The 27,838-nt window shown below is 43.8% G+C and overlaps 1 protein-coding gene across 7 annotated transcripts; it reads right to left on the bottom strand.

Moving 5' to 3' along the window:
• Nucleotides 1-651: 651 nt before the first annotated feature.
• On the bottom strand, nucleotides 652-26,610 carry BPGM (bisphosphoglycerate mutase). 7 transcript variants are annotated; one of them, XM_068948051.1, is made up of 5 exons: nucleotides 26,429-26,577; nucleotides 25,444-25,534; nucleotides 22,290-22,954; nucleotides 14,207-14,426; nucleotides 1,538-1,710 (listed from the first exon to the last, which is right to left on the bottom strand). In XM_068948051.1, the coding sequence occupies exons 3-4, from the start codon at nucleotides 22,897-22,899 to the stop codon at nucleotides 14,248-14,250; spliced, it is 789 nt and encodes a 262-aa protein (XP_068804152.1). In that variant the 5' UTR covers nucleotides 22,900-22,954; nucleotides 25,444-25,534; nucleotides 26,429-26,577; the 3' UTR covers nucleotides 1,538-1,710; nucleotides 14,207-14,247. The 7 variants fall into 7 exon arrangements, with proteins under 7 accessions (XP_068804181.1, XP_068804152.1, XP_068804162.1 ...); XM_068948061.1 differs by having other exon boundaries at nucleotides 1,630-1,710; nucleotides 14,214-14,426; XM_068948035.1 differs by lacking the exon at nucleotides 1,538-1,710 and adding an exon at nucleotides 11,124-13,587 and having other exon boundaries at nucleotides 26,429-26,582.
• Between the last annotated feature and the right edge of the window lie 1,228 nt (nucleotides 26,611-27,838).

Here is a 27,838-nt window from a genome sequence, read left to right as displayed (position 1 = left end):
TTCTAACATTGAATATCTGGGAATATTATTCTGAGAAGAAAATCTATTATTCTGCTCAGACTTATAAATAATTAAAGTTCCATTTTCTCTTTCTACTGTATTTTTGCATCAGTCTGGATGGTTCCTTTGTTAGTGCTGTGCATGGGGTAGCAGTGTACTCCTTAGGGTGCTTCTGCACCCAGCATCACTCACACAGGTTTTGCGAGATCAAAGATCCAGTAGGAGTATTGCTGGCCCAGTGGTGAACAGTCACCTCCAACTTGTAAGAAGTCACTTGTAAGTCATGTCACTGATTGAAACAGGACAATCTTGTGCATGGTTACTCATTAATGTCAGATCAGTATTCACCATCTCCCAGAAACAAAATCACTCAAGAGAGAACTGCGAAATTGCTGTGAGGAAGGTTTGAGTTGTGATCAGTCAAAATCTTTCTTACCTATATGTATATACCAAGCACAAACAGCCACTGATAGGCTCAGTAAAGTAAAAGGAGTGGTTCTAAAAGGGATGGGGCCCTTAATTATCAGCTATATCCAGTTATATTGACTGCAGAATAAAAGCAGTGACTGAATGCTGACATTAATGCTGTAAAATATGTTTTACAGTTACAAATACATCAAGGAAAACCTTAAAACACTAATTCCCTGAGTCAGTTTTATTTACTTAAAGCGGCTTGAGTTGCAGAAACATAAACAAAAAAGCATAACAAATAAGTATTTCTTGGTTGTTTGCCTAGATATGTTATGCAGCTGAAATCTAGACAGTGGTCAAATGATTCTTCACGGGTATTGGTCATAGGTCTTTCCTTTTTATTTTAATTTCCTGATACATTTTTATTTTGAATTTGAAATTGTCTGTCCTGAGAACTTCCCTAGTAGTTGCTACTTTTAATCAGAAAAATTCACGTGGGCATTTTCTGGAAGATAAGTTTGCAGGTCTGAACTCTTTTTTCAGTCACTCGGATTGCAGCTTTCAACATGAGAATTTTGTAAAATATTTAACACCTTGGTGATGAGACTGAAGAGTCCAGTTCCCCCCAGCTTCACTCATCTTCCCAGCAGGACCTGCTGGAGGCTGCACAAGATGAGAACCAAAGTTTTATCAAGCATTTAACTTTTCAGGAAAAAATACAGACCTGTTTCCTCTTCTCAGTCACAATGGATTTGCCCTAAGGCAAGTCCTCTGACTTGTGCAATCACAGCCTGAAACCAGGAGGAGGATCATGTCCCAAGATGTGTTTTGACACAGTGGGTTTGTCCACGCTGCAGCTGAGGAGCGAGCACAGAGCTGCAGGCCACACAGCCCACTCGGCAGCTCTCTCACTTTTTAACCACACCACGGCCTCCCAGGCAGCCTGAGGACATCCGCTTGGGGTGCTAGCAGGCAGCCTAAGAACCTGCCAGGCGTGCTGGAGCTGATCCCATGACCCCAGGTGGGGTGGAAGAGAAGATCAAGCCATATGCAAGACCAAGCTTGCTGGTTCATTGTCTTTACGGACAGCATTTCCAGCTTTGGGGCAACCAACAAAATTGAGCATAAACATATCCATCATAGTTTTATTTGCATGCATGTATATCACTTATCAGAATCAACTCAGGAACTAGAAAATCATTTCTAATCAGAAAGGGGTTGGGTTGCTTCTGAGCAGATGCAGACTTCTGTAAAATAGATGCTAAATCAAATCTGGTCACGCTGGGGCTCCCTTTGTCACTGGAGAGAAACAAACAGGGGGAAGACACCATTAATCTTACCTAAATTAACATTTCTGAATTGGAACAGACAAATCACATCCTGAAAAGGCCTGTTATTCTCCACCGTCAATAAAAGGTGCCAAGGGAGAGCCTTGATCAAGTGGGGCTATTCATACTGCACACATCTACAAGGAAGTGAGATGAAGCCTGTCCTATCAGCCTCCGTTGGTAAACACAGTGTTATATTTACCCTAAAGTGCTGTATCACAAGAGATGGGAAATCTTCCTCCAGCTGTAACTTTCTATTATGGTTATTTAAATCTAACTTGAAAAACTCTCTGGCTATTCCCAATAGCACTATAACGATTTTTCAGAATGATCTTCAAGCCTGTCACAAAACTGGAAGTGGCCAGACTGGCCTATAGCAGGCAGTTTTGGGATGTCCATTTATTTGTATGATCAAGCACCTAAGGCATGATTCTACTAAATGCAAGGTAAAATGCCAGTGGAGACTTCCGAGCTTTACTCTTTCTATATATTTTTTACATTTTAAGTGCATGTAACATCTCTTGTGCTGAGAACAAGAGGGGACATAAATGCAGTAAACATACATGGATTTCTTCATCGTGGCTGCTGGCCAAATCGCTGGTTTGTCTGACTCACAGAGTCCATATGCTGTTTGTGCTGCCCTGTGCAAATCCTGGCTCAGGAAAAGTCCTCCTGGAAAGGATTGCTGCCCACAGATTATAGCTACGCAAATAAACAAACAAACAGCGCTCCATACCAGAGCGCTGCAAGCAACGGGAGGGATCTCTCCACAGGGATCTTTATTGCCAGGCCTGGGGCCCATACTGCTGCAATGACAGTGATTTTGGTGAGAGAGGCAGGAAATGCAGACTCGGGCTCTCTCCCCAATCCTATCCCGCTCTATACACCACAAAACTATCTGTTGTGTTCTGGGGGCCCAAATAAAAGCCCTGTTTGCCTATGCTGAGGAGCAGTAATAGTACATCTGCAGAACAGGTAGCCAGTGCCGTGATCGCAGGGTGATGCGCACTCTCACAAAGCCAGCAAAGGCTCCTGCTGCAATCTGCGCGCTGGGGCTGCCCGAGCGCGGGGAGGGCGCAGGGAACAATCTCATTTTAGGAACAAATTAATCTGTAGTTTAAGCATGTGCAAAAACCAAATGTGTTTATAAAGAGAAGGTGGAGTAGAGCTCTCACGCTGTCTCAGAAAACTCACTACATTACTCAGAGCTCCGTTAGGTGAGTGAACAGGCTAGAATCTACAGTTATTCATGTTTTGTGAAGTCTAGCTCTCTTCCTGTCTGCCCATCAGAGGCTGTTGTCTTTACTTGTACTCCCAGGTATCTAGAAAGAAACATGCTGACAAGAAGTGAAGGCTGCATTTTAAAGTCATCTTCTTTATTTCTGTACCCAGGGAAGAAGAAAAAAAATCTGTGGAAAGCCCGGTCGCTCCTTCCAGTGACAGTGGGACTTCTACCATTTACTGCCAGAGGAGCAAGGCTCAGGATGCAAAGGGAACACTGAAAAATACAAGACAAGTGCAAAGGGCTAGATCCACTGTTGTATTTTAAACCAAGAATTCTGTTGTCAGAGGAAAAATTAAATCCATGAGGGCAAGACATTTGTTTAGCAACTTGACCTGCATGGGAAAGGCACTTTCTGCTCCTCTTTTCCCTCCCACGTTACCTCAGAGAGCTGCAGAAGATCACGTATTCATGGTCTCTGCATCCAGGTAGACAGCTCTTCAAGGGACCTGCTTTTTCATAAATGCTGAGCTCAGCAGAAATTATTGCGTGCAACACTTTAAAACAGGGACATTGGAAGCAAAGCTATTAAGCACCTTTTGAACCAAGACCAAACAATTGGGTTTTGTGAAACCTCTTTTTCTTTGTCTCCATGAAAGCCAAATGCAAAGCTACATAAAACTGGAAAATAGATTGTGCAGTGCATTGACAGCCCTTAGGGAGTACAGGCATATCTAACACAGTGCCACTAATATTTCTATAATTGATTTTTCCCCTCCATTAACTCAACAAATTCTTCTTCATTCCTGGCACACTGTCCTGGGATCTTGAAGAAATTAACATCGAGTGATGTCTGTAAGTATAACACATTTTCAGGGACATCATTAACAAAAGACCTGATCCATGAGGTGCTGAGCAACCACAAATCTCACCAGCAGTGGTGAAGGCACAACATGAGGTTACAACACGCTCGTACTATATTCAATTGGTCCCAATATGCAAACAGTTTCACTGTCAGCTATGAAAAACTGTTGTTCAGGAACAGCCACTTTTGGGATAAAGAGTTTCACTGGAGTAAAAGAAAGAACAAAACGAGCATAGAAAAATCACTGAGGAGAATGGGTCACTTAGTGTTTGTCTCATGTGGGTGGCTGTTTCCATAGAAAAGTCCTCATTTTCCTCTGGGCGTTACAGGAACACGGACAGGACCATAAACTGTAAAACAGTGCTCCAGCTGGAAATTCATACCTCATCACAGCATTTCTCAGGCTTTTTTGGTTATATCTCCCTTTGCAGACACATTCCACGCTCCATCATGTTTCCTCCCATCTGAGCACCTCTCATAAGCAGCTCAAACTAGTGGGGGGCAAAATGTCAAGGAAGGTGTTCTGGAGGTGCACTGTGAGGGAGCTGCTGGAGAAGCTGCGATGAAGCATGACTGGACGCAGATGTTTAGGGCAGGGCCACATGAAAGGATGGAGCAGAACCACGAGCTGGTGAAGATGAGGGCAACACAGCGGCCAAGGGAATCACTGAATGCCAGGTGGTAACTCTTCCCCTCAAAGAGGTGTGAAGGACCATGTTTTCAGCCAAATGGCAACAGTTTCTTTACTGCATAGAGAGCAGTATTTTACAGATATATTTGTGGCACCTGCTGGTGTTTGTTAATTTGCCACATCCTGTTCTGAACAAAGATGTCACAGCACTCCAGGTGGATTCTGATCATGAATCTGAGTAATGCTTTCCAAGCTGAGAAATCAGCACCAAAACACAAGCTCCTGTAGAGTTTGAGTTCTAGGATGGCAGAAGGGAAGTGCAGAGAAGCTGAACAAGTAAGTGGAAGAAGACACAAGATGAAGTACTTCAGAAGGTATCTGCCTCATCCAAAAAAAAAAAAAAAAGCCTCACAACCTCACTCTCCCACTGGTTTTGTGAGCACGGTATATGACACACATTATTGAACTCAAATTGGTAACAATTACCTTTTGCCACTGTGCTAACGAGCAGAATAGTCCACTTACACTTGGAATGTAGCTTATATAGTCATTTCCGCTGCTACCCAATTTGGCCTCCTGCGGATTTGTACAAAGGGCGGCAGTTGTATATGGTAGGCCTAATCCCAGCACACAGAATTTTAGATTAGAATCTGTCAATAGCAGATTAGTCATAGCAGGAGGTATTGAGAATATACATAAAGTGGCTTTACAGGATAACGAGTTCTTCAGCTTTTTTTGTTCTAAGCCTTCCTGAGGCGTAACATAAAGAGATGGTCATTTCAAAGGAGCCTGATATATATATTTTTTAAAAGAATCAGTGGCACTTTCTGGAATACCTGTGCTTAAAGCCAGGTTGGAAGCTGGACTTAGATTTTGATGGCTTTTAAAGCCAAATCGAATTCACCGTATTTCAGAAGACAATTAAGTACTAAACTCAGCTTGTTAGTTTTTTCTGTTAAATTGGGATGGGGAAGAGAGAAAAAGAATAATTGCAGGCATCAATTTCTTACTGTTATATGTAAAAGAAATGAAAGCCATATGTCCATAAGATACACTGCAAGATATACTGGCACTAAAAACTTGGACACAAAAAAAAAAAGACTGTTGTAATTGTAGTGGTTACTCATTTTATTGAAAAAATATCATTGCTATTGAGGGTCATGTGTTTCCTTTTCAGTAATAACAATGTTTACATTTTTCCTAGGATGATATGGACCCAGCATCTTTTCTTTTTACACCATCAACAGTCATTCTTTCATGAGCAGCTTTAGTAATACCCCAGGCTGAGGTCAAATACATTACAAATATGGCACCCAGCTTGGGGAATTTGCCCTAATATACATTTATAATAGAGCATACTAAGTAGTGGTGGCTGTATCTGCTCAGGTAAGACTCTGCTGACTCAGCACAACTGCAAGGCTCTCCTTTGCAGAAGTTCAGGGGGAAAACGCTGAGATGCTTCCATAATGTCAACAATATCCACTGCAAGAGCACCTGCCACAAGCACTGGAAGCCAAAAGCAGGGCAACTATACTCCTGTCAGGGAGAACTCTGTTCATATTGTCAGTTCAAGCACGTCTAAAAAGGCCTGTTATCACTAGACATTTTTATATTAAATATAGACAAAGCTTGAATTCTATCAACAACATTATGAACTTTACCATCAAGCAGGGCCATTTATTTAGTCATGGAACTGATGGGAGACCTCTGTCCCAAGCTAACTTCTCCTTCACATTCTGCCACTGAATCGAGAGCCAAATTGTCAAAGCAAATCACATGCTGGAACTTCCTTATCCTATCAACAAAGTCCCCTTGTCATATATTGCAGCACCTCTCAACTTCTAATGCAAGTAGCACAACCATATGAGATGGCAAAGTCCCATCTCCCCATTTCATAGATGGGAGAGCTAAGTGACTTGCCTGTGATGAAGTGCCTGTGGCAGAACTGAAGCCGCAACTCCTAACTTCAGAGGAAATATAAAACCCCCTAGCATGTTCTCTTTATGAATAATTTGCTTAGAGAATTTAATTAACCTGTTGCACTTAAAGCCATGGGTTACTGAGTCCCTAATTTAAGATAAACAAGAAAAAAAATGTAGAATTCCATGCAACCTTAAGTTGTATGTTGCAACAAATTCAGAGGGAAACCTCAAAATTTTAGCTTCCTTAAGAATTTCAAAGTCAGACCCTCACAATCATACATTCTAATATGTTTGGGAAGAAAAAAAATTCAGAGGCTTTGATTTGTCTGAAACTTCAGTTCTAAGATCTTTTAAATAGAAATCCTGCCCACTTAGAATACAAAACATACTTCACACTTTTTCAGCTAAAAATACAAGCTTTGCCATCAAAACATATTATCATTTTATAGGTCAATTCCAAACTTCAGCAAAATGAACCAAACCTATAGAACAGAAGCAATGACATGTGATTTAATTTCTATTTTACATATAGAGCTTTAGAACAGGAAATTCAGACTAACGCTAGTGTGAAACCTGCTTAATCCTGTGACATGAACAGGGACATTCAGAGCATAAGAGGGACACTGACCTAATATTAAACAATAATCTATCCATTTATTTATATGGATACACAAAAATAACTATGCATATTTATGATCATTATTTGCACACTTCTCTGAATGTCTCTGCTATTGCCAATGTATGCTACATGATATTAAAATGAAGTTCATCTACTGTATAAGGCAAGCTCTAATCAGGATCAGATAAAGCCCAGTCTGGCATTGGGGGGAAATCACAATTATGAAATGCAGCAGGGACTTAGCGACATTACTTGTAAATAAGACCAGACACATAGCTGTTATGAAGAGGAATGTGTGACCTTATATTAATGATTATTCTGCATAGATTCCAATTATCCCCAATATCAAGATGAGGTGAGGAAATACAGTTCTCAGAAATCTCTTATCAGCCACTTCTGAAAAGGATTTACAGCTTCATACAGGGTATTCCTGGCTCCTGGCTGGGGAAATCACTTGAACCAGTGACATGTAAGAGGAAACACAGAATATAGTTCCCAGTATTAGAAGAAATTACTTTTCATCTCCGTAAGTCTTTTAGAGGCTTTCATATGAGGAAGTAAAATTTATGAAATTTTATTCTGCTTTGTTATTTTCTGACCAAAAAAAAATCAGTATCAATTGCTACCATATTTCATTAAATCTGGAATTTGTTTGTGCATATACCTAAAAAACACTCCCTCATAGACATGGGTTGAAGCTAGAGTTGACTGTAAACTACAAATCCAGAGCTCATGAGTTTTACATCACACTAACAAGCATCTTTCACAATAAGGTATGCAATGGAAGGCAGTGATATTTGGGGTTTGCAATACAAGACTGCGAATCAGCATTGCTGGGGTCTTTTTTTTAAACCAGCTACACTACAGACTGTCTCTGCTCGGATAAGTCACGTCAGTCAACATTTTTCAAGATATGCGTGAAGGGCATCTGGAGTGCCTAGCTTAAAAGTTGACATAGGCTTGCTTTTTTAAGCAGTTTTGTTCTTTCAGTTCCCACTTAACTTCAGATAAGGGAAACAGGAAAGTACACAGTCCTTCAGAAAGTTAGTACAAGAGTGTCTGAGGTTGGATCCCAGAAACCCAAGGCTCCAATTTCTTTCAGGTATTTGGCATCTGCTCATCACTGACTTCCTCTCATGCAACAGTGACTTTTCCCCCCTCGCCTCTTCTGACTCGTACAAAGTTATTAAGGTATTACCACTGACTGGGATTGGTTGGGGACAGGAGGGTTGAAGTTTTTTGCAGACTAAATATTTATCAGCAAACTGCCAATCTTGCTCCTGTTGAATTTACCTAGACCAGCGAAGCTGCTGATGCAAGACAAAAAATAGGCTAATCACTCTGATTTGTACCAGAAGCCTAAGTGATGATTGCAACTTATTTCACATCAGAACTAAGTCACCTTTGCACCACTTGCTAAATTATAGGGCAGTGCTGGCAAACAGAACTAAGACATGCCGCCCTTCAGGAGTGGTTGAAAACGCCTTATTCTTCCTACGTGCACATAGGAGCATAAAATTGTTCCTGGTTTTCCACACGTACTTACCACGATGCACTTGCTCCACCTGTTGTCTACTTGCATTTCTGCAAGTCAAGTCTATGGTTGCAATCTTTGTCAAGAGCAATTGCTTTGACCTTAGAGACACTTGCAGATCTTTACACCTGCTTGCCCACTCCTAGCTTAGCCTTTACACCTGTTGCCTTCTGAACAGGTCCTGGGATCCATAATCTGTGGAGTTTTGGAGCAGCTGCAGAACCACAGACCTAAACTGGGGAACTAGCTCAGCTTCACCTGCAGCACTGCACAAGCACGCTACAGCAGTTCGGAGGGCCTGACAAGCATCTGTCAGACAAGGGGAATTTACTAGGTAACTCCCCAGCAAGGCATCCCCAGTTTGGTGGATGGGATTAATAGCACACGTATCTCCTTTCTTTCCAGGACTGCTGCCTCTGCTAGGTAAGCCACCGGGAACAGAGAGGGAAAATATTGTCGATTGAAAATAAAAACACATCCATTTATAGCTTTAGTAGCATCAGGGTCCTCCATGGTACCACACTGTGCTGCTTGCTCCTAATGGCTAGAAATGACTGACTTGGAAGGTAGCAGCAAAGCACTGCTTGGCTCTGCAACTGTTGAGGCCAAAAACAACCAAAACATCTACTTAAACAATTGCTGTCACCAGGGCTCTCACAGCTTCTCTAGAAAAGAGAATTTCCCTTGCCTAGTAACTACCTGCTAGTACCTTTTCCTTTTAAGCAACTGCCAGGCAGAGCATGGGGAAATGGCTCAAGCTTATATGCAATGTTGAGAAAGCAGCTGGAGGAGGTCTGAGGAAAAACACAGTTATGTTAGTGAAATATATACTGACAGACACAGCACTTCTAACACCAGTGACCAATCTGGGGCTCCCACTAGGGACACCACTGCTTTCTGGAGCCTGAGAGAGTAGTTACAGCATCTGTGTCACCATCTGCAACTGTTGTTCAATCTCTCCTTCTGAAAAAACAGCATTCAGAAGTGATTCTCAGGCCACTTTATCACATTGAGCTTGACTTCGCAGCACAGTAACATCTACAGTCTGATATTCACTAACCTCCCCCTTTTGCCAGCATAATTTAAGGAGCAGGATTAAACAGACCTTTCTACCTCTCCCCTTCTTACTATAGTGGGGACAACACCTCTGCTAAATTCTGTTGCGATAGCCCCAAGGAGGCTTGGGAGCCTATTAATAAGCTAGTAAAGCAGTAGGAGGAAGACATGCTAGTATTCATGTTGTAGTCAGCTTCTCTTCTCCATAGGAGAATGGAGTTCTCTCCTCTGTGCGGTGCTAGGAGTCAAGTTCTTTCTTGCAGTTGTCTACCCCAGAACCTTTGCCACCATACTGGAAGATAAAGGCAGCAATACCTGTTCTGTTCAGGTCTCAAGTTGGAGGTTTCCTTCTCTCTAAACCTTTTTACAGTCTCCATTTGAATCCCTGCAATCTGTCCCTACCCTATCATAGCTCAGAGATTTCCTGAGCAGCAAGAGTTGTCCTCATACCTGCTTCCCCCACTCAGGGGAATTTAAGGCTCAGGAGAGGTTGCACAGAAGACAAGTGAGACAATTGCCAAGTGCCACTAATGACCAAGCGGTCCCCGTCTCCTCAGGCTGTGCAGGCTGAGCTGATCATAACAAACCCCGCCTTGCACTCTAACCTTTCCTGAACAAAAGGTAAGTAGGACTCAGCCAAGCCAGCATTTAGATGGTCTTTTCCTGACTCAGGAAGAATCTGAGGTACTTACACAACTAACACAGAATTTAGCGAGGGTACAAAATACAAAAGGCGACTTGTGGCTGGAACAACTCCTTAAAATACCAATGCACCCTGCAATTAGGTGGCAGCACTCCCACAGTCAACACCAAGATGTACAGTATCAGTGTTCGAATGGCTATTGGACAGCAGCTCTGCTCCATTCTTCATTCACTCTCAACACACAAGGTCAGCTTTAAAAAAAAAGAGTCAGTTTCCTCAGTATGCGTTTGTTCTAAGCCACACGTTTGTCTTTCATTTTCCACCTGAATTTTCCACCTTTTTCAGGCCTTTATACTGCCTCCCCTCATCCCAGTATCCAAGACCTTCTATGTAAAGGTCAAGAATAAGAACAGGTTGGGGTCTATTAAACTTTTCATTGGAATCAGAACTCTCCTTGACACTGGAGCACTTTGTGAAGAGGTTGGCTTTGTCTCCCAAAGCTATGGTTTTAAACAGACCATCATGTGTCTTCTTATTACTGGGTTGGGGCAGGGGGTCCACAAGCACAGGCAACAGTGCACATTTGTTTAGTTCTAGTGGTTCTGGAACTAAACATAGAACACGCTCAATGTTGTTCCTGTCCAAGTCCCCCTCCATAGTTTCAAATAGGTATATATTTCCTTCCAACCCAACTTCTTTGCGTTGCAGAAGTGGGGCAGTGCATTTGCTCTAACGCTATTTTTATCCCCCAACTGGCTGCATGATATATGATCAAGGACAGCTTGATAGGAGCTCTGGGACCCTGAAGGTCAGCTTTATTTACCAATCAGTCCTGGAAAGGAGAGAGAAAGGAGAAGGGAGTAGAAGGAAGAAAGACTGAAGCCAAAGGAAATTCTATTTCAGATGAATTTATTGAATTGTAAAAAGCCTGCCAGCTCCACCATATTTACAAAGTGTTTTCAAAAGGATTGCAAAACTATTATTGCTAATACAAGTTACAAATACATAAACAAACCAAATCAACTACATCCATGACAACCATAAAGACACTGGTTAGCTCATAGGACTTTGAGGCACACTCGCAACCATGGAGAAAAATGTTTTCCAATGGCTGATTTACAAAGCCACCCGCGAGCTTCTCATCTGTCCCCCTGCCATAATGCAACTAAACCTGAAGATCAGGTCCTTATGCCACTGCTGAGGAAAGCTGGCTTCTATTCTCCAGTATAGATGTGTCTTTTACGAACCAAGTATTAAATTGCAAGGCTTTTCAGAAGCCAGCATTGCAAGGTATTAAAGTAACCCTATTAAAGAGCACAATGAAATCCCTAGCTGGTTCCAATTGATACTTGTAAGGTGGTATTGCTGCCAGATACAGATATGAAATCCTGCACAAACTATTTTGTCATCACTTTGGAGTCACAACCAAGGCAATCAAAGTCGAGCTTCCCAGGACACTACTACCACTCCGACCTCAAGAAAAACTGCAGAAACAGTGCCATCTGAAAAATGTCACACTGCTGTTCTTTCCTTACTGTCTCCAGTTCTGTTGAAAGGTTGTTTTCAATCCTTCCATTCAGCTGCAGAAAGAAGTATTAACAGCCCTTTACACTCCACTCACCCACCTTTCTATAGACCAGGCATGAAGGCCCTCTCCCTTTCTGTTAGGGAGCACCTCCCAGTTCAGCCAGGTTTGTTTCCAAGTACTTTCCAGCTGCCTCTTAAGTCCTCAAGAATGAGGTTGTCCTACATTACAATACCACAACGCCAAAGAAATATGAACACTGATAGCCAATGCCTGTAAGAGCTTATAAGCCAACACGTTCCGATACATGCAGTTCCCACTGATAGCAGGTGGTTTTGCCTTGTTGATAGATCTACAAGAATTCTTACTCAGTACTAAACTTCACACATTATTCAATGATGGAGCGGGAAGGAAACTAATCACCTGAGTGACAGTGGTCCTCCTATGGGACAGGCAGGTGAACATTTTCTGATCAGAAAATTAACTCTAGCACTGAGGTGTAGAATATCAACCTACGTTCAAAGTTTCTCTGTGCACAGAAAATGGGGGGGGGTGGGGAGGAGGGGAGAAAGCATTAAGCCAATCAGTGTCAAAGTTACAGTAGCGGAGAGGGGGCTGCTGACAGGAAATAAAAACCTGATTTATCCTTGCTTGTACAAGACAAGGGGAAACCTATCAGCTTTATGTTTTTAAAGAGAAAAATATCTTTCTTCCTACTGCAAAGGCTACAAAAATAAAACCCAAGAAAAGCCCAGGTATTGCTCATGCAAGAGAAACTACCAACCAGAGTATGTGCTACCCTAATGTGAGCTCGTATCAGACCTGGAAAGGATCCCTTCAAGTACCAGGGAGACTGTTAGAAGTACAATGCACTGTCACACTACTCAAAACAAAAGCCATCCTATTGTACTCTGAGAGCTACAGAGCTACTCACTGCAAAGATGTAGCCACTTTGGGATACCAAAAAAAAAAAAAAAGTTTAGACTATTATACCAGGGAAATTCTCAAACTTCAAGGGATCTGTAGCTGGGCCATGCTGAGAACACATTCATCTCTTAAATACTGCCTAAGCAAGTGCCAGCCATGTTGGTAACTGAGGTAAGAATTCAGACACTCACATGTTCGAATACTGGGTCAAATTCTAAGTTTAAGTTACAATGGTTTTACATTCGCACGTAAAGTTAGAGCAAGTCTTCAAAAGTGGGAATTTCCTGATGTTTGTGCACATAAATAAAGAAGAAATCAAACCACCATACACACTACACCCAACCACAGTGCATATTGTTCAAGTTTAGTGCCAAAGCAGCAAGTAAGACTGCACTCAGCAGGAATCTAGTTACGATTGTGAGGAGAGCTTTACAGGAGAACACTTTCAGACAGAGCAGACTATTCTTTCCTGTTAGCATGATGGCTATATGAACTGCACCCAGTAACACCTTACAGGCATTACATATCTCTATTACAGCCCTCCAAATAAACTGATACAGTGAATGCCACAGTAGTATTACTATGGAACAGATTTATCAAGAGTTCATTGCAACTGAAGAACGATCAAAAATTTTCATATGTCCAGTCTTACTGAGGTCAACAGGAATGCTTCCAACAGCTTTATTAAGAGATGATCAAACCAGTAGTACATGTTATTTAAATGTTTGAAAGCTATTCAGGTCACTCATTAAAGGCTAAGTGATAGTTTACACACCGAGCTGGACACTTCTTTGTTCTTAGTTTGTGGACTAAAGTCTGAGTGAAATCCCATTACTGCAAGCCAGCAAAACGTGGTCATGCTAAGCTTCACAAAGATGGTAGAAGAGGGGTGCCTTCTGGATGCCTAGAATGGGAGCACAGTGTAATAAAGAGATATCCATGATAACTACAATAGTCTAAACACCTCTACAAAATTTTCTGGTAGACCATGAGCTGGCCTTGAAAGACTCAAAATAACAAAGTGGAGGGGGAAAGAACTGAACAGCTGAAAGCATTCTGCAAGGCAGAAGACACTGCCAAGAACACAAACTGTCATGGCCAATGACATACAAGAATCTTTGGAGTAACTCCTATCTGATGCCATGTTGTCAGTGAGAAAGTTTAGTGCCTGTAACATTAAGACTTAATTAGTGCAGTGAGCTGGTGTCATGTCTTTTCCCCAAGAGATCAGGACTGATTATTGGTAGAGGGCTTTAACATATCCCATTATTCCTTTCAAGCTTCCCTCAAGCCTAGACCTGGGACAGACTGCCCCGCAAGTTTCCATTACCTGAACTGCCCTCTTGATTTCTTATTCCAATATCCATAATCTCATGCTGAGATTTGAATTCCAGTTTTTGAAAGGCAGAGGGTTAATCTACCAACTAAGACTCAACAACTATCCCTTCCACTTACTTAGTGCTCAAAATTGAGACTTCCGCATAGTGCAACCTAACACTCACACATAAAGCATCACTTATTACCACACGCTTCAGAGAAGAGGACTGTGTTGGTCACTGGGATTTTACTTCTCAGAAGATTTAACTTTTCCTTGATCCTCCACTTTTTTGATGGCAGCTTGGATAGCTTCTTGATCACCCAGAAACTGGTGAGGGCCCACAGGGTGCAGATTTTCATCGAGTTCAAGAAGTATGGGCACGCCAGTGGGGAGAGTAACACTGATGATGTCCTCATCGGAGATGCCTGCCAAAGACAAAAGCCCGTAGAGTTACACCTAGCGCAAGGCTTCCTCATTGCCCATCTGACTCAGCCTTATTTCTGAAATTACCCAGGCTTCAAACAGGCAAGCAGCTGCTGACAGAGGCTGGAGTAACAGCAGCTACTCTCAAGGGTCCGTTCCTATCTAGACCACAGCTTGGAAAGAATGGTTTAGCAACAGCTTCAGGAGGGAATTCCCAGCAAGGTGAAGACTTTCTTCACTTTTTGGTCTACACATGTGGACTGAAGCATGAAGAGACTCTGCCCTGGAGAGTGTATATTTCCTATATTAAAACAGTCCGCAGAGCAAGCTCTCCTCCACATCTTCCCAACCCATACATGCTAATACAACACAAAGCTCAAGAAGATCAGAGCCTACAGGTGCTACTCCAACATGAAAAAACCTCTGCTAAGCAACCAGTACAAACAACCTCTGTGAGGACACAATGTATCAGGGTTAATCTTTTTCTTCACTTTTCCGAGTTTGTGCAAGAAGCCGATACAATCTCTGAAAAGCAGTATTTAAATTCTCCTAGTGTGAGGAACAGTGTTTGCCCACATTTGATTGCTCAGGAGCAAGTTTGCAGTACATTACTATTCCCTATGTTACTGTTCCCAGAATTATTAGATACAAGACAACTCATTTCTGCTTTTAAATGAGGGAGAGAGGGGAAAGAAAGGAAGGGAGGAAGAGTCTTCAGTTTCTGCAACTTGGAGCAGTTTCCTGTATTCTTCCATTTCATCAAAACAAGATGTACCTGGGGATGAAAATAAACTATTTCATCTAGCTGTATAATTAAGACATTCAGGGGACCTACTTTCAATGAAATTGTTGCTTATTTTTACTTCTAAAACACAAGCTTCCAAGCATCTAAGTAAGTTTCAAGAACAAGCCTTTGAGTAAAGTTTTCACAAAAGGCCTGAATAATTCTGGGCAAGAGAGGACTAATGACATTGGGAATAGTTTCCCTCCTCCCCCTTTTTGGTAACACTGAGGTCCCATGACAGCCTGTTGTTTTAAAGCAAGACAATTTCAAGTAATCCAAGTTTAGAAAATAATACAATTAAGCTCTTAAATAGATAAACTAGACCAAGGGGCAAGAGAAAAACATCCTCTGGAGCAGCTGACAAAACAGAGGGCTGTCTGAACACACAGGTGTAAGTTTACCAGTGATTTTCACATTAGGCAGAAGGGGAGGGGGAAACTAAGTTCTGATAATGAGTCATGATGAACTCTTTTTAAAGAGAGAGTACCAAAACCTTTAAGCTTACTCTCTGGTCTCAAACAGGTGAGAATCATTTTATTACCCTGCCCTGAGACCACACAAGTATGGAATTTTTGCAGAGACCTATTCTTGCCTTGATTTAGCCTAAAGTATTTATTTTGAGATTAGCCCTAAATTTCAGAAGAGCACAGAGCTGGAGAAACAGACAAATCCTTGCAAGAGCCTTACAGCTTGTCTTACATTGAGCCATAGTCCATTTAAAATAAAAACGTCATTCTGCAAGTCAAAGCCATCCCTTCTTACAAGGGATGCATAATTCACTTGTTCTAGGCAGGAGGACCAGAGACTCACAGAAGAGCTTTCAAGGAGTACCTGAAATTTTAAAACCACACAGATGCCAACAGAAAAAATACCAAGTCTGTTTACCAGACAAAGCACTGTGCTCAAAAATTTTGATTTGCAAAACTAACAGCTGAGCTGTCTGAGCTACCATTTCAAAGATTTTATAGCAATGATTTATACTGATGTCACCATGCATCCACAGAGAATCTGACCCTAGGGAGTCTGCCTGCCACCCCCCCTCCATTCATTCTGGACTAAAACATTTGGATTTGCACAAAGCAGATGAAAACATGCAGGAGAATTTGGGTAAACCACATAATGTGGTCAGCAGCCAGGATATTTAAGGAAGTCCTCTAAAAATGGATTAAATAAAGGAGCTTAAGTAGCTACACAGATTCAGAAATAAATTTTACCCTTTTCATAGCACAGAGCAACCACACCAATGCCAACTACAGTACTAATTTACAAGGCAAAAAGAAGGCAACCTAGAATAGCCAACACACTTGCTGCAACTTGCTTTTCCTCCTTAGGATTTTGTGTGTGGAAGAAGTGTTGCCTCACAGACAGAGGGCCCGAACTGCAGGTTGAAGACAGAAGAAAATCCTGAAGAGACACATTAACGCCCTGTTGCTTTATTTCAGCACGGTTACAGTATTTGCATAAGGAAATCTATTCTTCAGCAAGCAAGATGCTTATCAGGTTTGACACACAAGCTCTTCAGTTGCAAGCTAAATGCACACAGACCACACCCCAATAGGCTAGAAGAGCACTAAAGAGAGCACATCTTCCACTCTGGCCCTTGCAGGGGTGAGCAAAACCTGCTATCCAGTTACTTCACACGCTCTAACTATAGCCAAGTGACCTTTTCTTGCACTTCAGCATCTAAGATGGCCTGTCTTACAAAGAAAGGAAGAGGGGTGAAACCAGGGCAAGGACTCCACCGCCAAGTACAAGGTGCAGCGGAAAATAGAAAAGACTTTTGCAGAAGCAATACTCTTCCCACCAAGGTAATGCCAAAGCCTGGGCCTCAGCACTGCTGAAGCATACTGCACTGCTAGAAGTAGGGGTTTTTTTCCCAAGGAGGTTTAAAATTAAGGTCTTGCCTATTTATAAACATGTTATCCCACAGCACTTAGTGAGGCTCAGGATGTCTTCCTCAGGACCTCAGATAAAATGCCGACTGGGCAACTGCATTCTACCTAGTTCAAATTCTTCACAAAAATTTCAAGTGGACATTTCCCATTTTGTCTCATGAACACTTGTTAAACATTTCCTGCTATACAGCTGCTGTTGAGGAGCAGAAATTAGGCACACAATCACTATAAAGACCATTATAACGATTTGCACAGCATTTTTATATTAAAAAAAAGTTATCTCAAAGTCACATTCAGGATTCCTTCCCAGCTAACCTCTGCTTCAATTAACTGAACTGCATGATTAAAAAAATGCAAGCCAGTACTACTTTATGGCTTTTTTTTTTTTTATGGTTACAATATGATCCTTCATTGAAAGATGTAGTTTTTAAGACTGACTTTGCAGATACAGTGCATAAAGAACACATCTCTGCAGGTTTAAGCATTCACCTTTATCTAATAGATCATAAAGTGCTTGGAAACATTTACATTCTAGGAAGTTCTACAGATGCAAAACCCATGGCACTTGATTTTGACCATCTAAAGCCAACTTCTAAGAGTTGGTTAAGCTTCTCCCTCCCTCTTATTTGTTCTTACCAGGTTCTTTCCCTGCATCCTGATGGACAGAAAGGCACCAAAACATAAGAACACAACAATCACTGAAACTAGCTACACTCCTCCTCCCTTGAATGTCAACTACGTTTGAGGCCAGATGACTCATCTAACAAAACATAAGATCACATGCATAGATTCAGCCACAACAGGCTTGCTCTGCAATTGCTGCTTTGTAATAGGAGATCCAGACCTCCTTGTATCCTTCCTGCAAGCTTAGTGAAAACACTGAAGCTTTAGTTGAATAAGCTAAACACTCAGGGCCAGATTCCACCCTCCTTAATTTATTAGGTAGTCCTCAACACACAATTCCCACCAGGACTCATTATGTGTGGCTCCAGCATGTAAGCTATGGAGCACCATGACTGTACCAGTATCACACCCACAGTAAGGCAAACAAGTAAAACCCTTGAGGGCAACTGCTTTCCCTGCTCACGAGCTGGAGGGAACAGTAACAGGCCCTCCCCAGTCACCACTTTCAACCTGTGAGACCAGTTAAGGAGCTCTGACCCAGCTCTGTAACCACAGCCAATCAAGCCCAAGAGGTGGCACGTTTGCATCTTTTTCCCCCTCAGAGACTAATTCTCCCTCACCCCCAGTTTTACTGGGCCTCATCACCCAATTGTTCAGAAACTATCATTCCATATCTAGAAGGTAGGGCAACATTTCAACAGAAAGGAAAGCATAAAAACGTTAGGTTTTGTGAACCCCAGGGGTCCCTGTCCTGAGGTATTTAATGCCAGTCCCCAGGAGAAACTGGTCAGGAGAGAAAGAAGAAACACATTGGGCCAGATGGCAGCATACAATTCCCTCTGCTACTCACACGGAACAAACAGTGCACTAGACCTAGTGTTCAATCACTCCTTCAACAGAAGGAAGGCAAGCTAGTCACAGCTATTGTGCTAACGGTATCAGTTATCAGATAAAAGAGCAAACTGTTCCTCCTTTGAAGGATTTGAGATAATCACCTGTAAATAGACTCTATGCATTTAGGATGCTTATTTAGCAGATTTTAGCAACTGATGTTTCCGTAATCAGAATTTCGGCATCCAGAGTGAAATTTATCTAACAAAGCTGATGTAATTGTTTTGATGGTCTCCTCATTTCTTGAGGTCATTGGTCTTTCAGTGCAAGGACATACCATATCATAAAAGAAAAAATATGCCCTGTGTGAAGACCTGAGTTACATGCCATAGTCCATTCCAGTCAGTGTCACCCAGAATAGTTATTAAATCATAACAAGAAGCATACTCCAGCAAACTGCCATAAGAGGAAAAGTGTCATACTTTCAAAGAGCCTTCCCATCCCTATGAAAACCAAATAAAAATCATCTCTTGCTTTGTCAGTTTTTAGTGGTGCCAATGATTCTTAGCATCATTACAGGTATTCTTTGCATCATCTTCAGGTGATAATCGCTCTGAAAGGACTGGACAAGCCTAGTCACTAAACTCAAATTTGATGCCAACATTGCACCTTACTTGCGTTGAACCAACAGGATTGTACAAAACAGCGATTTGCACAAAAATGGTCATGCTTGTCTGTGGTGGCATTCACCAAGTTTATGGTTATCACCTACAAAAAGAAAGTCAGCTAAGCACCCCCACTGGAGGCCAACAGCTTCTAGCTCCAAGATGTTCAACAGCACACTCTGAGGAAGGGTTACGCCAATCTACAGGGACAGAAAAGCAAGCTCTCAGAGCAGCTACTGTTTCTGATCTCCAAGTGCATACAAGAGCATGGCCAGGATTGTGTTAAACACTGTTTTCAGCAGAATTACTGGAGGGTTGTCTTTTTTTTTTTTTTCTCCTCCAAATAAAGTCATCTCTCACGGAAACTGTGACAGATCCTGCAGATATTTTCATACACCCTAGTGAGGTCCGCTCTGAGCACTGAAAAAACAAAAACAAAATCCAAACCCACAATCAAAGTCTTGTTAGCTTGATGTTCTGCTGCTCTGATGATTTTTTTTGTGTGCGAGTGGAAAGTAAGGCCACAACATTTCAAGCTCTTTACCAATTAATCATAACAAGAAAAACATTCAAATTTGAAGAACTGCAAGCCCGTTTTCAAAAAAAAAAAAAAAAAAGAAACACTTCTTTGAAATAGCAACTTTAAGGGTAACCTGTGAAACCTTTCAGAAAAGGCATTCTCTGAACAGTTTCACCCTGGAATGTCTAGGATTAACTGTTTTTTCAGACCCAAGTTGAATGAAAACATTTATTACTGCCATTTAAAGTTTCCCAGCAATAGCCTCAAAGACTTAAAGTTGTAACTATGAGTGATATCAGAGCAGTCATGTACGCCTGGATGTCTTAAGGCATTTGGCATTTTTTCTAAATGCCAAAGAACCCACGGCTCTGGCTAAGATAAACAGCTATAGGGGCTTAGAAACTTCTACTCGCATGCAGGGCACACGAAGCCTGTCATGAAAAAAAAAATACACACAAAATAAAGCCCACCCCACAGAGCAGATGCTAGGAGTACAGCAGGCTGACCAACTTTAAGCACTGTTGAACTGGGTCCAACTTGGGCAAGGCTCCAGAGCAGCAGAGGCTCACAACCTTTCAGGAGACAAAGGGAAACACAGTCAGCAATGCAGACAAAGAACCTCTTATATTCAGACAGATGTAGGTGGGAGTTCTAAGAAAAAATGTAGGTTGCGGGTGGTATCAGGTCTTAAGGCTTTCCGGTCATGCAACCTTCCAGGCCAATTCTGCAGCAATTCAGATCTATACCACTTTAGAGGCAAAAGAGCCATCACTTATCTGGCAAGTGCTCCTGCGTGGGAGCTGGGGCAGCTGATGGACAGCCCTTGGTCAACAGAACTAGATCCTCTGCCAAGCTGTCCTCAGATTTCACTACATGCATGTACACCAGGAGGGTCTAGTGAGGTCTAGTGTAGTACAGACAAGGGATATAGCTCTACCCCACCTTGCTTTTTTTTTTTTTTTTAAATATTAAACAGCTGTAGCGTGGCCAGCCCTTGAGGAGTCAGACCTAGCTAACAGAATGTCTCAAAGAGCTTTGCAGCTTCTCTAACTTATACTGCAGATGGAGTTATTCCAGCTTCAGCCTCAGCTATGATTAATCCCAAGTCTTACCAATGTAAGAGGGAATTCAGCCATACTGTCTTTAAAATAACCTTTACCAATTGCTGATACTGTCACCTCTAGCCTTGGTTTGTGCCTGCACACAACATGGCTCAGGGTTTCATGCAGAAACTGTGGTCAGCTTGCAGTATACCACCCTGCTTTGTTGGCATGTCTTCCTGAACTGGTTCCGTGCTTTTTTTTTTTTTTTTTTTGGGGGGGGGGGGGGGGGGCAGGCCCCTCCACTTTTTTCCCTTTAATTTTTATCATTTCATATAGTTTGGATAAGCCACCCTGACCACATCGGGGTAACTGGCTACTGGCTTGAACCAGTCTTCCTCCTGCACCTGAGCAGTGATCTGTAGCCCAGAATTCACTACCTTTGTAGTTCTGGACAGCATTTGTATATGCTTATGCCCTGGGCATTTGACTCCTGCTAGAGGATCAGCTGTTCTGACTGTCCCAGAAAACCCTGATGCAAAAAGTACAAAGGCATATAGAGAGTTTTATGGCCAAAAAGAAAAAAAAAAAGCACAATAACACCCCACTACACACACACACACAGAGTAACAACAAAAGAATAGGCACAAGCCAGTCTGGGCATACCTACAACTACACATCTGTCAGACTGCACTCTCAGGTACATTCACTAACTCTACCCATAGAAATAAGGAAATCAATATAGTTCGTCTTCCAGCTCAGAAAGCCTGGAATTAGAAGCCATGTTATTAACAAGAAGGGGAAAAATATGGCAGCGACTTAAAGGTACACTTGCTTCCTTTTCGGTTCCCAAATTAATTAACAACCCTATGCTGAGCCACTACACTTAACTGTTCACTGACAGACATTTTCTATACTACAAAATGACAGTGCACATGCATAAACTTTAGCAAGTAGCTGCTCTCTACAAAAACTCCCTGTCACAGCAGCTTTTGTAAGTAAAGAGTTATCAAGAATAAAGTCTCAAAAGAAATAACCCACCACAGTAACAGTCAATTTCCTCCACAACTCCAAGACAAGCACTTTATTCTGCTGTTATAACAATGCTTGTTTAATGAACAGGTTATGACTTCAACTCCCCTGACAATGCAGCTGAATAAATGAAGGAAAAAAAATTTAGAGTCTGAGGTTTTCTATTGAGACTAACTCCAGAGTTAGTTTGGATACACTAGTTTAAAACAAGCAGTGAGAATTGAGGGGTATGGCTATTCAAGAGAAGAACTACATTAACCCAATTAATTCTTCCTCACCTCTCTCATTCCCCAGTTTGATTCTTCTTCCTGTAGGTCAGCTTTTCACTTTCTCCTTGGAAACCACAGATGGTGGGTTATATCATCCAAATGGGAGTATTGCATGCTAGAGAGCAAACTGCACTTGCTACGCTTAACTTAGAAGGGTGCAAGGAAACGAGTAAGGAGAACAGGGGAAGATTAAGAGAACCCTTACCTTCCAGATGCTTGAGTAGTGCCCTGCTGCTGTTGCCATGGGCAGATATGAGGATCATTTTGCCACTTTTAAGTTCTGGCACTATCTTTTCATTCCAATACGGAAGAAGTCTGTCAAGCACATCTTTTAAGCTTTCAGCCTTTGGGAGATTATCCTGAGAGACATCACTGACGTCACTGCATTTATATCTGCGATCATTGTATATCTCTTCATAGTATGGATGAGATTCGGTTATGGGAGGTGGGGTAACATCATAGCTTCTCCTCCATAGTTTCACTTGCTCTTCTCCATGATTCAGAGCCATTTCTGCTCTGTTGAGGCCAATCAATGCACCATAGTGACGCTCATTCAGGCGCCAGGAACTCTGAATGGGGACCCACTCTTGGCCCATCTCTTCCAGGACCAGCCACGCAGTCTGGATGGAACGGCTTAGTACAGAGGTAAAGACAAGGTCAAACTCAAAACCCAGTGCTTTAAGGTGTTTGCCACAGTTCCGAGCTTCCTTTATCCCATCACTACTCAACTTCTGGTCCACCCAGCTGCAGAAGCGATTCTCCTTGTTCCAGGCTCCTTCTCCATGTCTTAGGAGAACAAGCTTGTACTTTGCCATTTTGGTTGCAGCTTGGCACAGATGAAGATTGGTCTGGCATCTAGTAATGATACATCTGAAGAGATACAGGTGACAGATATCAACTACATCCCATATAAAAAGCCTTACAAGCAGTAATATGGCAGCAGAGAGCACACAATTATCAGGATCAATACAATCAATTGAGAAATAGGTGTTTACCAAGCAAGTTTTCACCTTTGAGGTCTCCTGGCTTCCCTCTCTCATGTGAGAGGCAAGAGTACTGTCTACAGATTTCCCGCATGTCCTTAAACAGTGACTAAGTCAACATCAGTGGCTCCCAACCAGCAAAGCAGATCTCACTGGTGACTCATAACCTCATTAGAGGTGAGACATGGAGCCAGACCTACGCTGGCTCTGCGGGAGTGCAAACGCGCAGACAGCAGCAGTGATCCTGAGCCAGAGCAACAGGAGAGAAGGACCACAGAATTCAAACTGGTGATCTACAGAATTTTATTAGTTTTCTCAAATGAGACTTCACCACAGCTATGCTCAGCTTAACGCGTTTCCTCACATTTCCCCCACCCTACCCTGCTAATTATGCCAATCTCTCTGCTTCATTTTTCCCCCAGGCCTCCTGCTCCTCCACTAGATACCTCTTCCCTCCCCCACCATTCCCCCAAATTCTACTGCCACATCACAACTACTAATTGTGTGTTGCATCCTAGAGTAAGTCCCCATTTCACACAGTCCAGAAGTGATCTCACAGAGCATTCCATTCTCTTTCTGACTTTCAAGTGCATTTTCCCCCTTTGTGTCTATGAATTACAGTGCCAGATTCGCACACACAAAGATTAATGTTTTTGGTTTTTGCTGTAGGCACAAACAGCATATTTTATGTCCTTATTAAATAATGGACAGCTACACATTCCAAAGATCAAATAGCACTGCATTTTTCTCTGCTCCTGTTGTCTAAGCAACAGTAGCCTCTGATTTTTCCTTAGTGGAAGTTGGACTGTGTCCTCCCACCCAAGTATTTCCAGTCCAGCCTAAAATATCCTAGCTATTTGTGCGAGGCCTGAAAAGTCCATCTAACAGAGTATTATGATTCTCTTGAGAGCCACCTAATCACTCTGACCCAAGATGTCAGAAGAGACAGGGACTGACTGAGCAGGAAAGAAGCTGCAACACTGCCTTGTACTGGGGGTGTCGCTGTATACTCAGAGGAGCACTAGCAGGCAAAATCTACTCAACCTCACCTTAGCATAGCAACCTTTCTCTTGACCTTTCCTCATATGGCCCCAAAATCATAGGCACGATTCGGGAGGCTGAAGAACCTGAGGTCCAATTTCTGCACATTGAGCTTAGGACCGGATTTCCAGAACATGTGTGTTTATGGAAGCTCCCATCATCCCAAATCAGTTGGAGCTGCTTGGAATCACACTCCAAGTCTCCAAGTGTCTCAAATCAAGAGCTTGAAAACCCTGGCCCACTCTAACCTTGAATTAGGTCAGTAGTATGGATAACGCTCATGCGTTGTGGTTTTAGGAAGCGTGGAGAACAACGTCAGCATTTGTTTTTACCAAAAAGCCTTTTAACAGCTACGTACAGAAGCTCAATTAGTTAACAGCCTCAGTAGTTTGATGTTGTCTCATTGAACAGCAACTTAATTTTTCTTTACTCCCAGGGAGCAGAGGGTCTACATCACAGAAGGACAAACTGCAGCCCCTCCCCAGCTCTGTAACTTCTTCTAATTACTAGTACAGCTCAGACTTACAAAGCCTTTAAGGACTGCCAGATTCTACGGAACATCAACAGGTATTGTCTGACGTATAGCAGTCAATTAGTAAATAGAAGGGAAGGTAGCAAGTGATAAAAAAAAAAGTTTTATAGGACAAGCTGGTTATTGGACAAGAAATCCCTATACAAATCTACTTTTTCGACTCATGATAATCTGCTACGTGTTACAAAAAGACCTCAACTCTGTTAGGACTCAAGTTCATGTTCTCAGATAGAGAACTAGCCTGCACCCTTTAAGACCCCAGTCTTACAGCAAAGGAACATTAGACAGCTTTCAATCTAAAGCCAAAGTACTCTCTCCCCATCGTGTCTCACGTACCATGTATACCATTAAAAATTGTATAGTGTGTTCACAGCATGAACTGCTACAAAAACTCCTAACACTGTAAAAGCTCCATCTCTTCAGATACTTCACCGTTCAGACTAACATACCTTATTATCCACAAGAACAGATCAAGTAATTTATAAGGCCAAATTAAGACGCAACAAAAAACCAAAACCCCTCAATACAGAAGATGTACCTGTTTACAGCCATTCTCAGTTGGGTACTTTCAGCCTGAAATAAGATATAGCTAAAGGAATACACAATAAAAGACTTGTACAGAGAGCTAAATTTATCTGGGGTCCATAAACTTCAGTTCAGTTACACACAAGATTAGGCAGAATCACTATTTTCAAACAAATTCTTAGAAAGGATTGGCAGTGATAGGTTCTTTAAATATCAGCCCACTTATGGAAGCATTTAGCTAGGAAGCCAGAGAAACACATGGAAATAATCCTACTCACCTTTCCTCCAGCAAGGCACCAACCTACACAAATCCCAGCACAGATTCAAGAGCTGCTCTACAGAGGCCACTGCACACTCTTAGTTAGTTACCTGCAGGAGGAGAACAAACACTGACTGCTCTCACAAGAGGAGACCACAAGCGCAGATGGTTATGCCAACTGTTACTTGCTCTCAAGACTGAGAGAAAAGAGAGCGCACACCCCCTGTACAGGCCAGGAAGGCTACCAGTTTCCTCCTCCCCAAAAGAGGCAAAGGTAGAGCTCCTGCATTTCCAACAAGGGAATGCAGCTACCTTGGTTCTAGTGCAGAGAAGCCTCCAGGACTTCACGGCTACAGATCTAGACAGCACACCTAGACCCAGTGTGAGACAGAAACACTAGAGAGCCCTGGCTCAGCACACAGCTAGCTGTGCACAATAACCTCTCACAACGGTAGACTTTTTAGCCTAGCACTGCTTTAAGGCCTAATTTCCAAAAACGATGATCTCCAGGAAACCTCACTCCAACCAGGTCGCACGCACCTGCCTAGCCCTTTTCAAACAGCCCCTGCATGCTGCATCTGTATCACCCAGCCTTCCTGGAGGAAGGCAGAGCTATCCAGCAGCCAGGCAGCGCTGCGGTGCTCCACCGCAACCAGAGGCGCTCCTCCTTGCGCCTCCCCCCCTCCCCCACGCGAGATGTCTCACAGACGGTGCCGTCCCATGGAGCCCCCTTTCCCCCCACAGCTCCCTTGTTTCCTCAGGGGAGCCTTTTTGCCCCAGCACCTACCTCCTCTTAGCCCCTCAAGCAGCCCCTTTGCCCACCCCGGAGCCGGGGCACCGTCCCCGCCGGCCCCTCAAGCAGCCCCCTGCCCGCCCCGGGGGCCCCGACTCTTCCCCGCCCCACGAACGGCTCCAGCACGACCGTTAGCAGCGCCCCCCCACCCCCCGGCGGTGATCATCCCTCCACCTCACGAAATCACCAGCCTCTATCAAAGCCGCCTTACCCGGAGGACGGCGGCACGCTGCGGGGCTGCAGCTGCGCTCCGCAGCCCGACAAGCCCGGGCGGCCACCACAGCCGGCGCCCCCTCCCCGCGAGCCCCCCGCGACGGGACGGGACGCACCGCCCTGCCCTTCCCAGGGGCGGGCCCAGCCGGCCTGACGAGCCCTCCGCGTCCCCACACCCGCGACGCCGGGGCAGGCAGAGAGGGCTCTGATTGGCTGAGCCAGCAGACGAGCAGGGCCCCGAGCCAATGAGGCCGCGACTGTGGGCGGTGCCGCGAGGGGGCGGCCGTTGGCGGATGAGCGCGGCGGGAGCGGGGGGCGGTGCTGTGGGGGGGGAGGGGGGGGCTCGCTCCGCTATGTGCGCCCGCGGCGGGGCCGGCTCGGGTCGGGCCGGGCGGAGCGGCCCTCTCGCCCCCACTGAGTCTCCTCGCCCCTCCGTAGGCGGCTCTCCCCGCGGGCCGAAGTCACTCGTGGGGTGTTAGGAGTGAACGCGGGGGCTGGGGGCTTCCTGAGGAGGTGGGACGGGGTGTTTGCTCGGGCCCGTGGTGAAGGCGTCAGCGACAAAACCCTCCCCCCCCCTCCCACGCCACGGTCACGACGGGAAGGTGTCCGGGCCTGCTACCCTCTTGCCGTGATGCCTTCTACAGCTGCCTCCCTTGGCCGGCTTGATTTCCAGTCAGGTCATTTTTCTGTAAAAGCTCAAAGTAAGAGATGATGTCGTGTTCCCCCCCCTCCCCCCAGCTTTGAGTTTCTGAACACGTGTACACGCAGTATTTGCATGTGTGTTATTACCATTTTGTCAGCTCTACCAAAACAAAGACCACAGTGATGGGCCTCCTGCTGCCAGAGCTTGCCCGGCATAGTCCAGTCACGCCAATGCATGGAAAACACTACCAGGCAAGGACCAGCCTCCCGCTTCTCCAGAAACCTCTCTGTGCTTATTATTCCTACAAAGGCAGCGGATCAGTCCTGCTCGGCCAAACAAACCCACCTCTGCCATAGACCTCCATCCACCTCTGCGCCTCAGGCAACTCCAGGGCGTCTTCCCCTCTCCCACTGTGCAGGCTAGGCAGTGCAAAAACAAGGGACGAAGCAGGTTGACCCGTTTGTTGCAGCAGGGAAGAGGCAAAGGAGGGAGCTGGGCTGCCCTCAGACTCTGGGTCCTTTCTGCTCCCTCCTCTCCTGCCCAGAACCTTCTCCGGAAGAAGGAAGGTGGGAAATGCCTTCAGTTCACATCCAACAGCGCCTTACTCATTTCCAGGAGGGGAGGAAACAGGGCACAGAGACAGTGAGATGGGGTTTTCCCCAAGCAAGGCTCACATTTTCTTCTGGTTTTAGGGCCTTCTGTTTTTGGTAAGACTGGCTCCACCAAGGGTCCAAAATCTCATTACTCATGATGAAATCACCAGAA

Source organism: Struthio camelus, chromosome 1, assembly GCF_040807025.1.
Source record: "Struthio camelus isolate bStrCam1 chromosome 1, bStrCam1.hap1, whole genome shotgun sequence".
Classification (NCBI taxonomy): Eukaryota; Metazoa; Chordata; class Aves; order Struthioniformes; family Struthionidae; genus Struthio; species Struthio camelus.
This window is presented reverse-complemented; position numbering and strand designations above follow the sequence as displayed.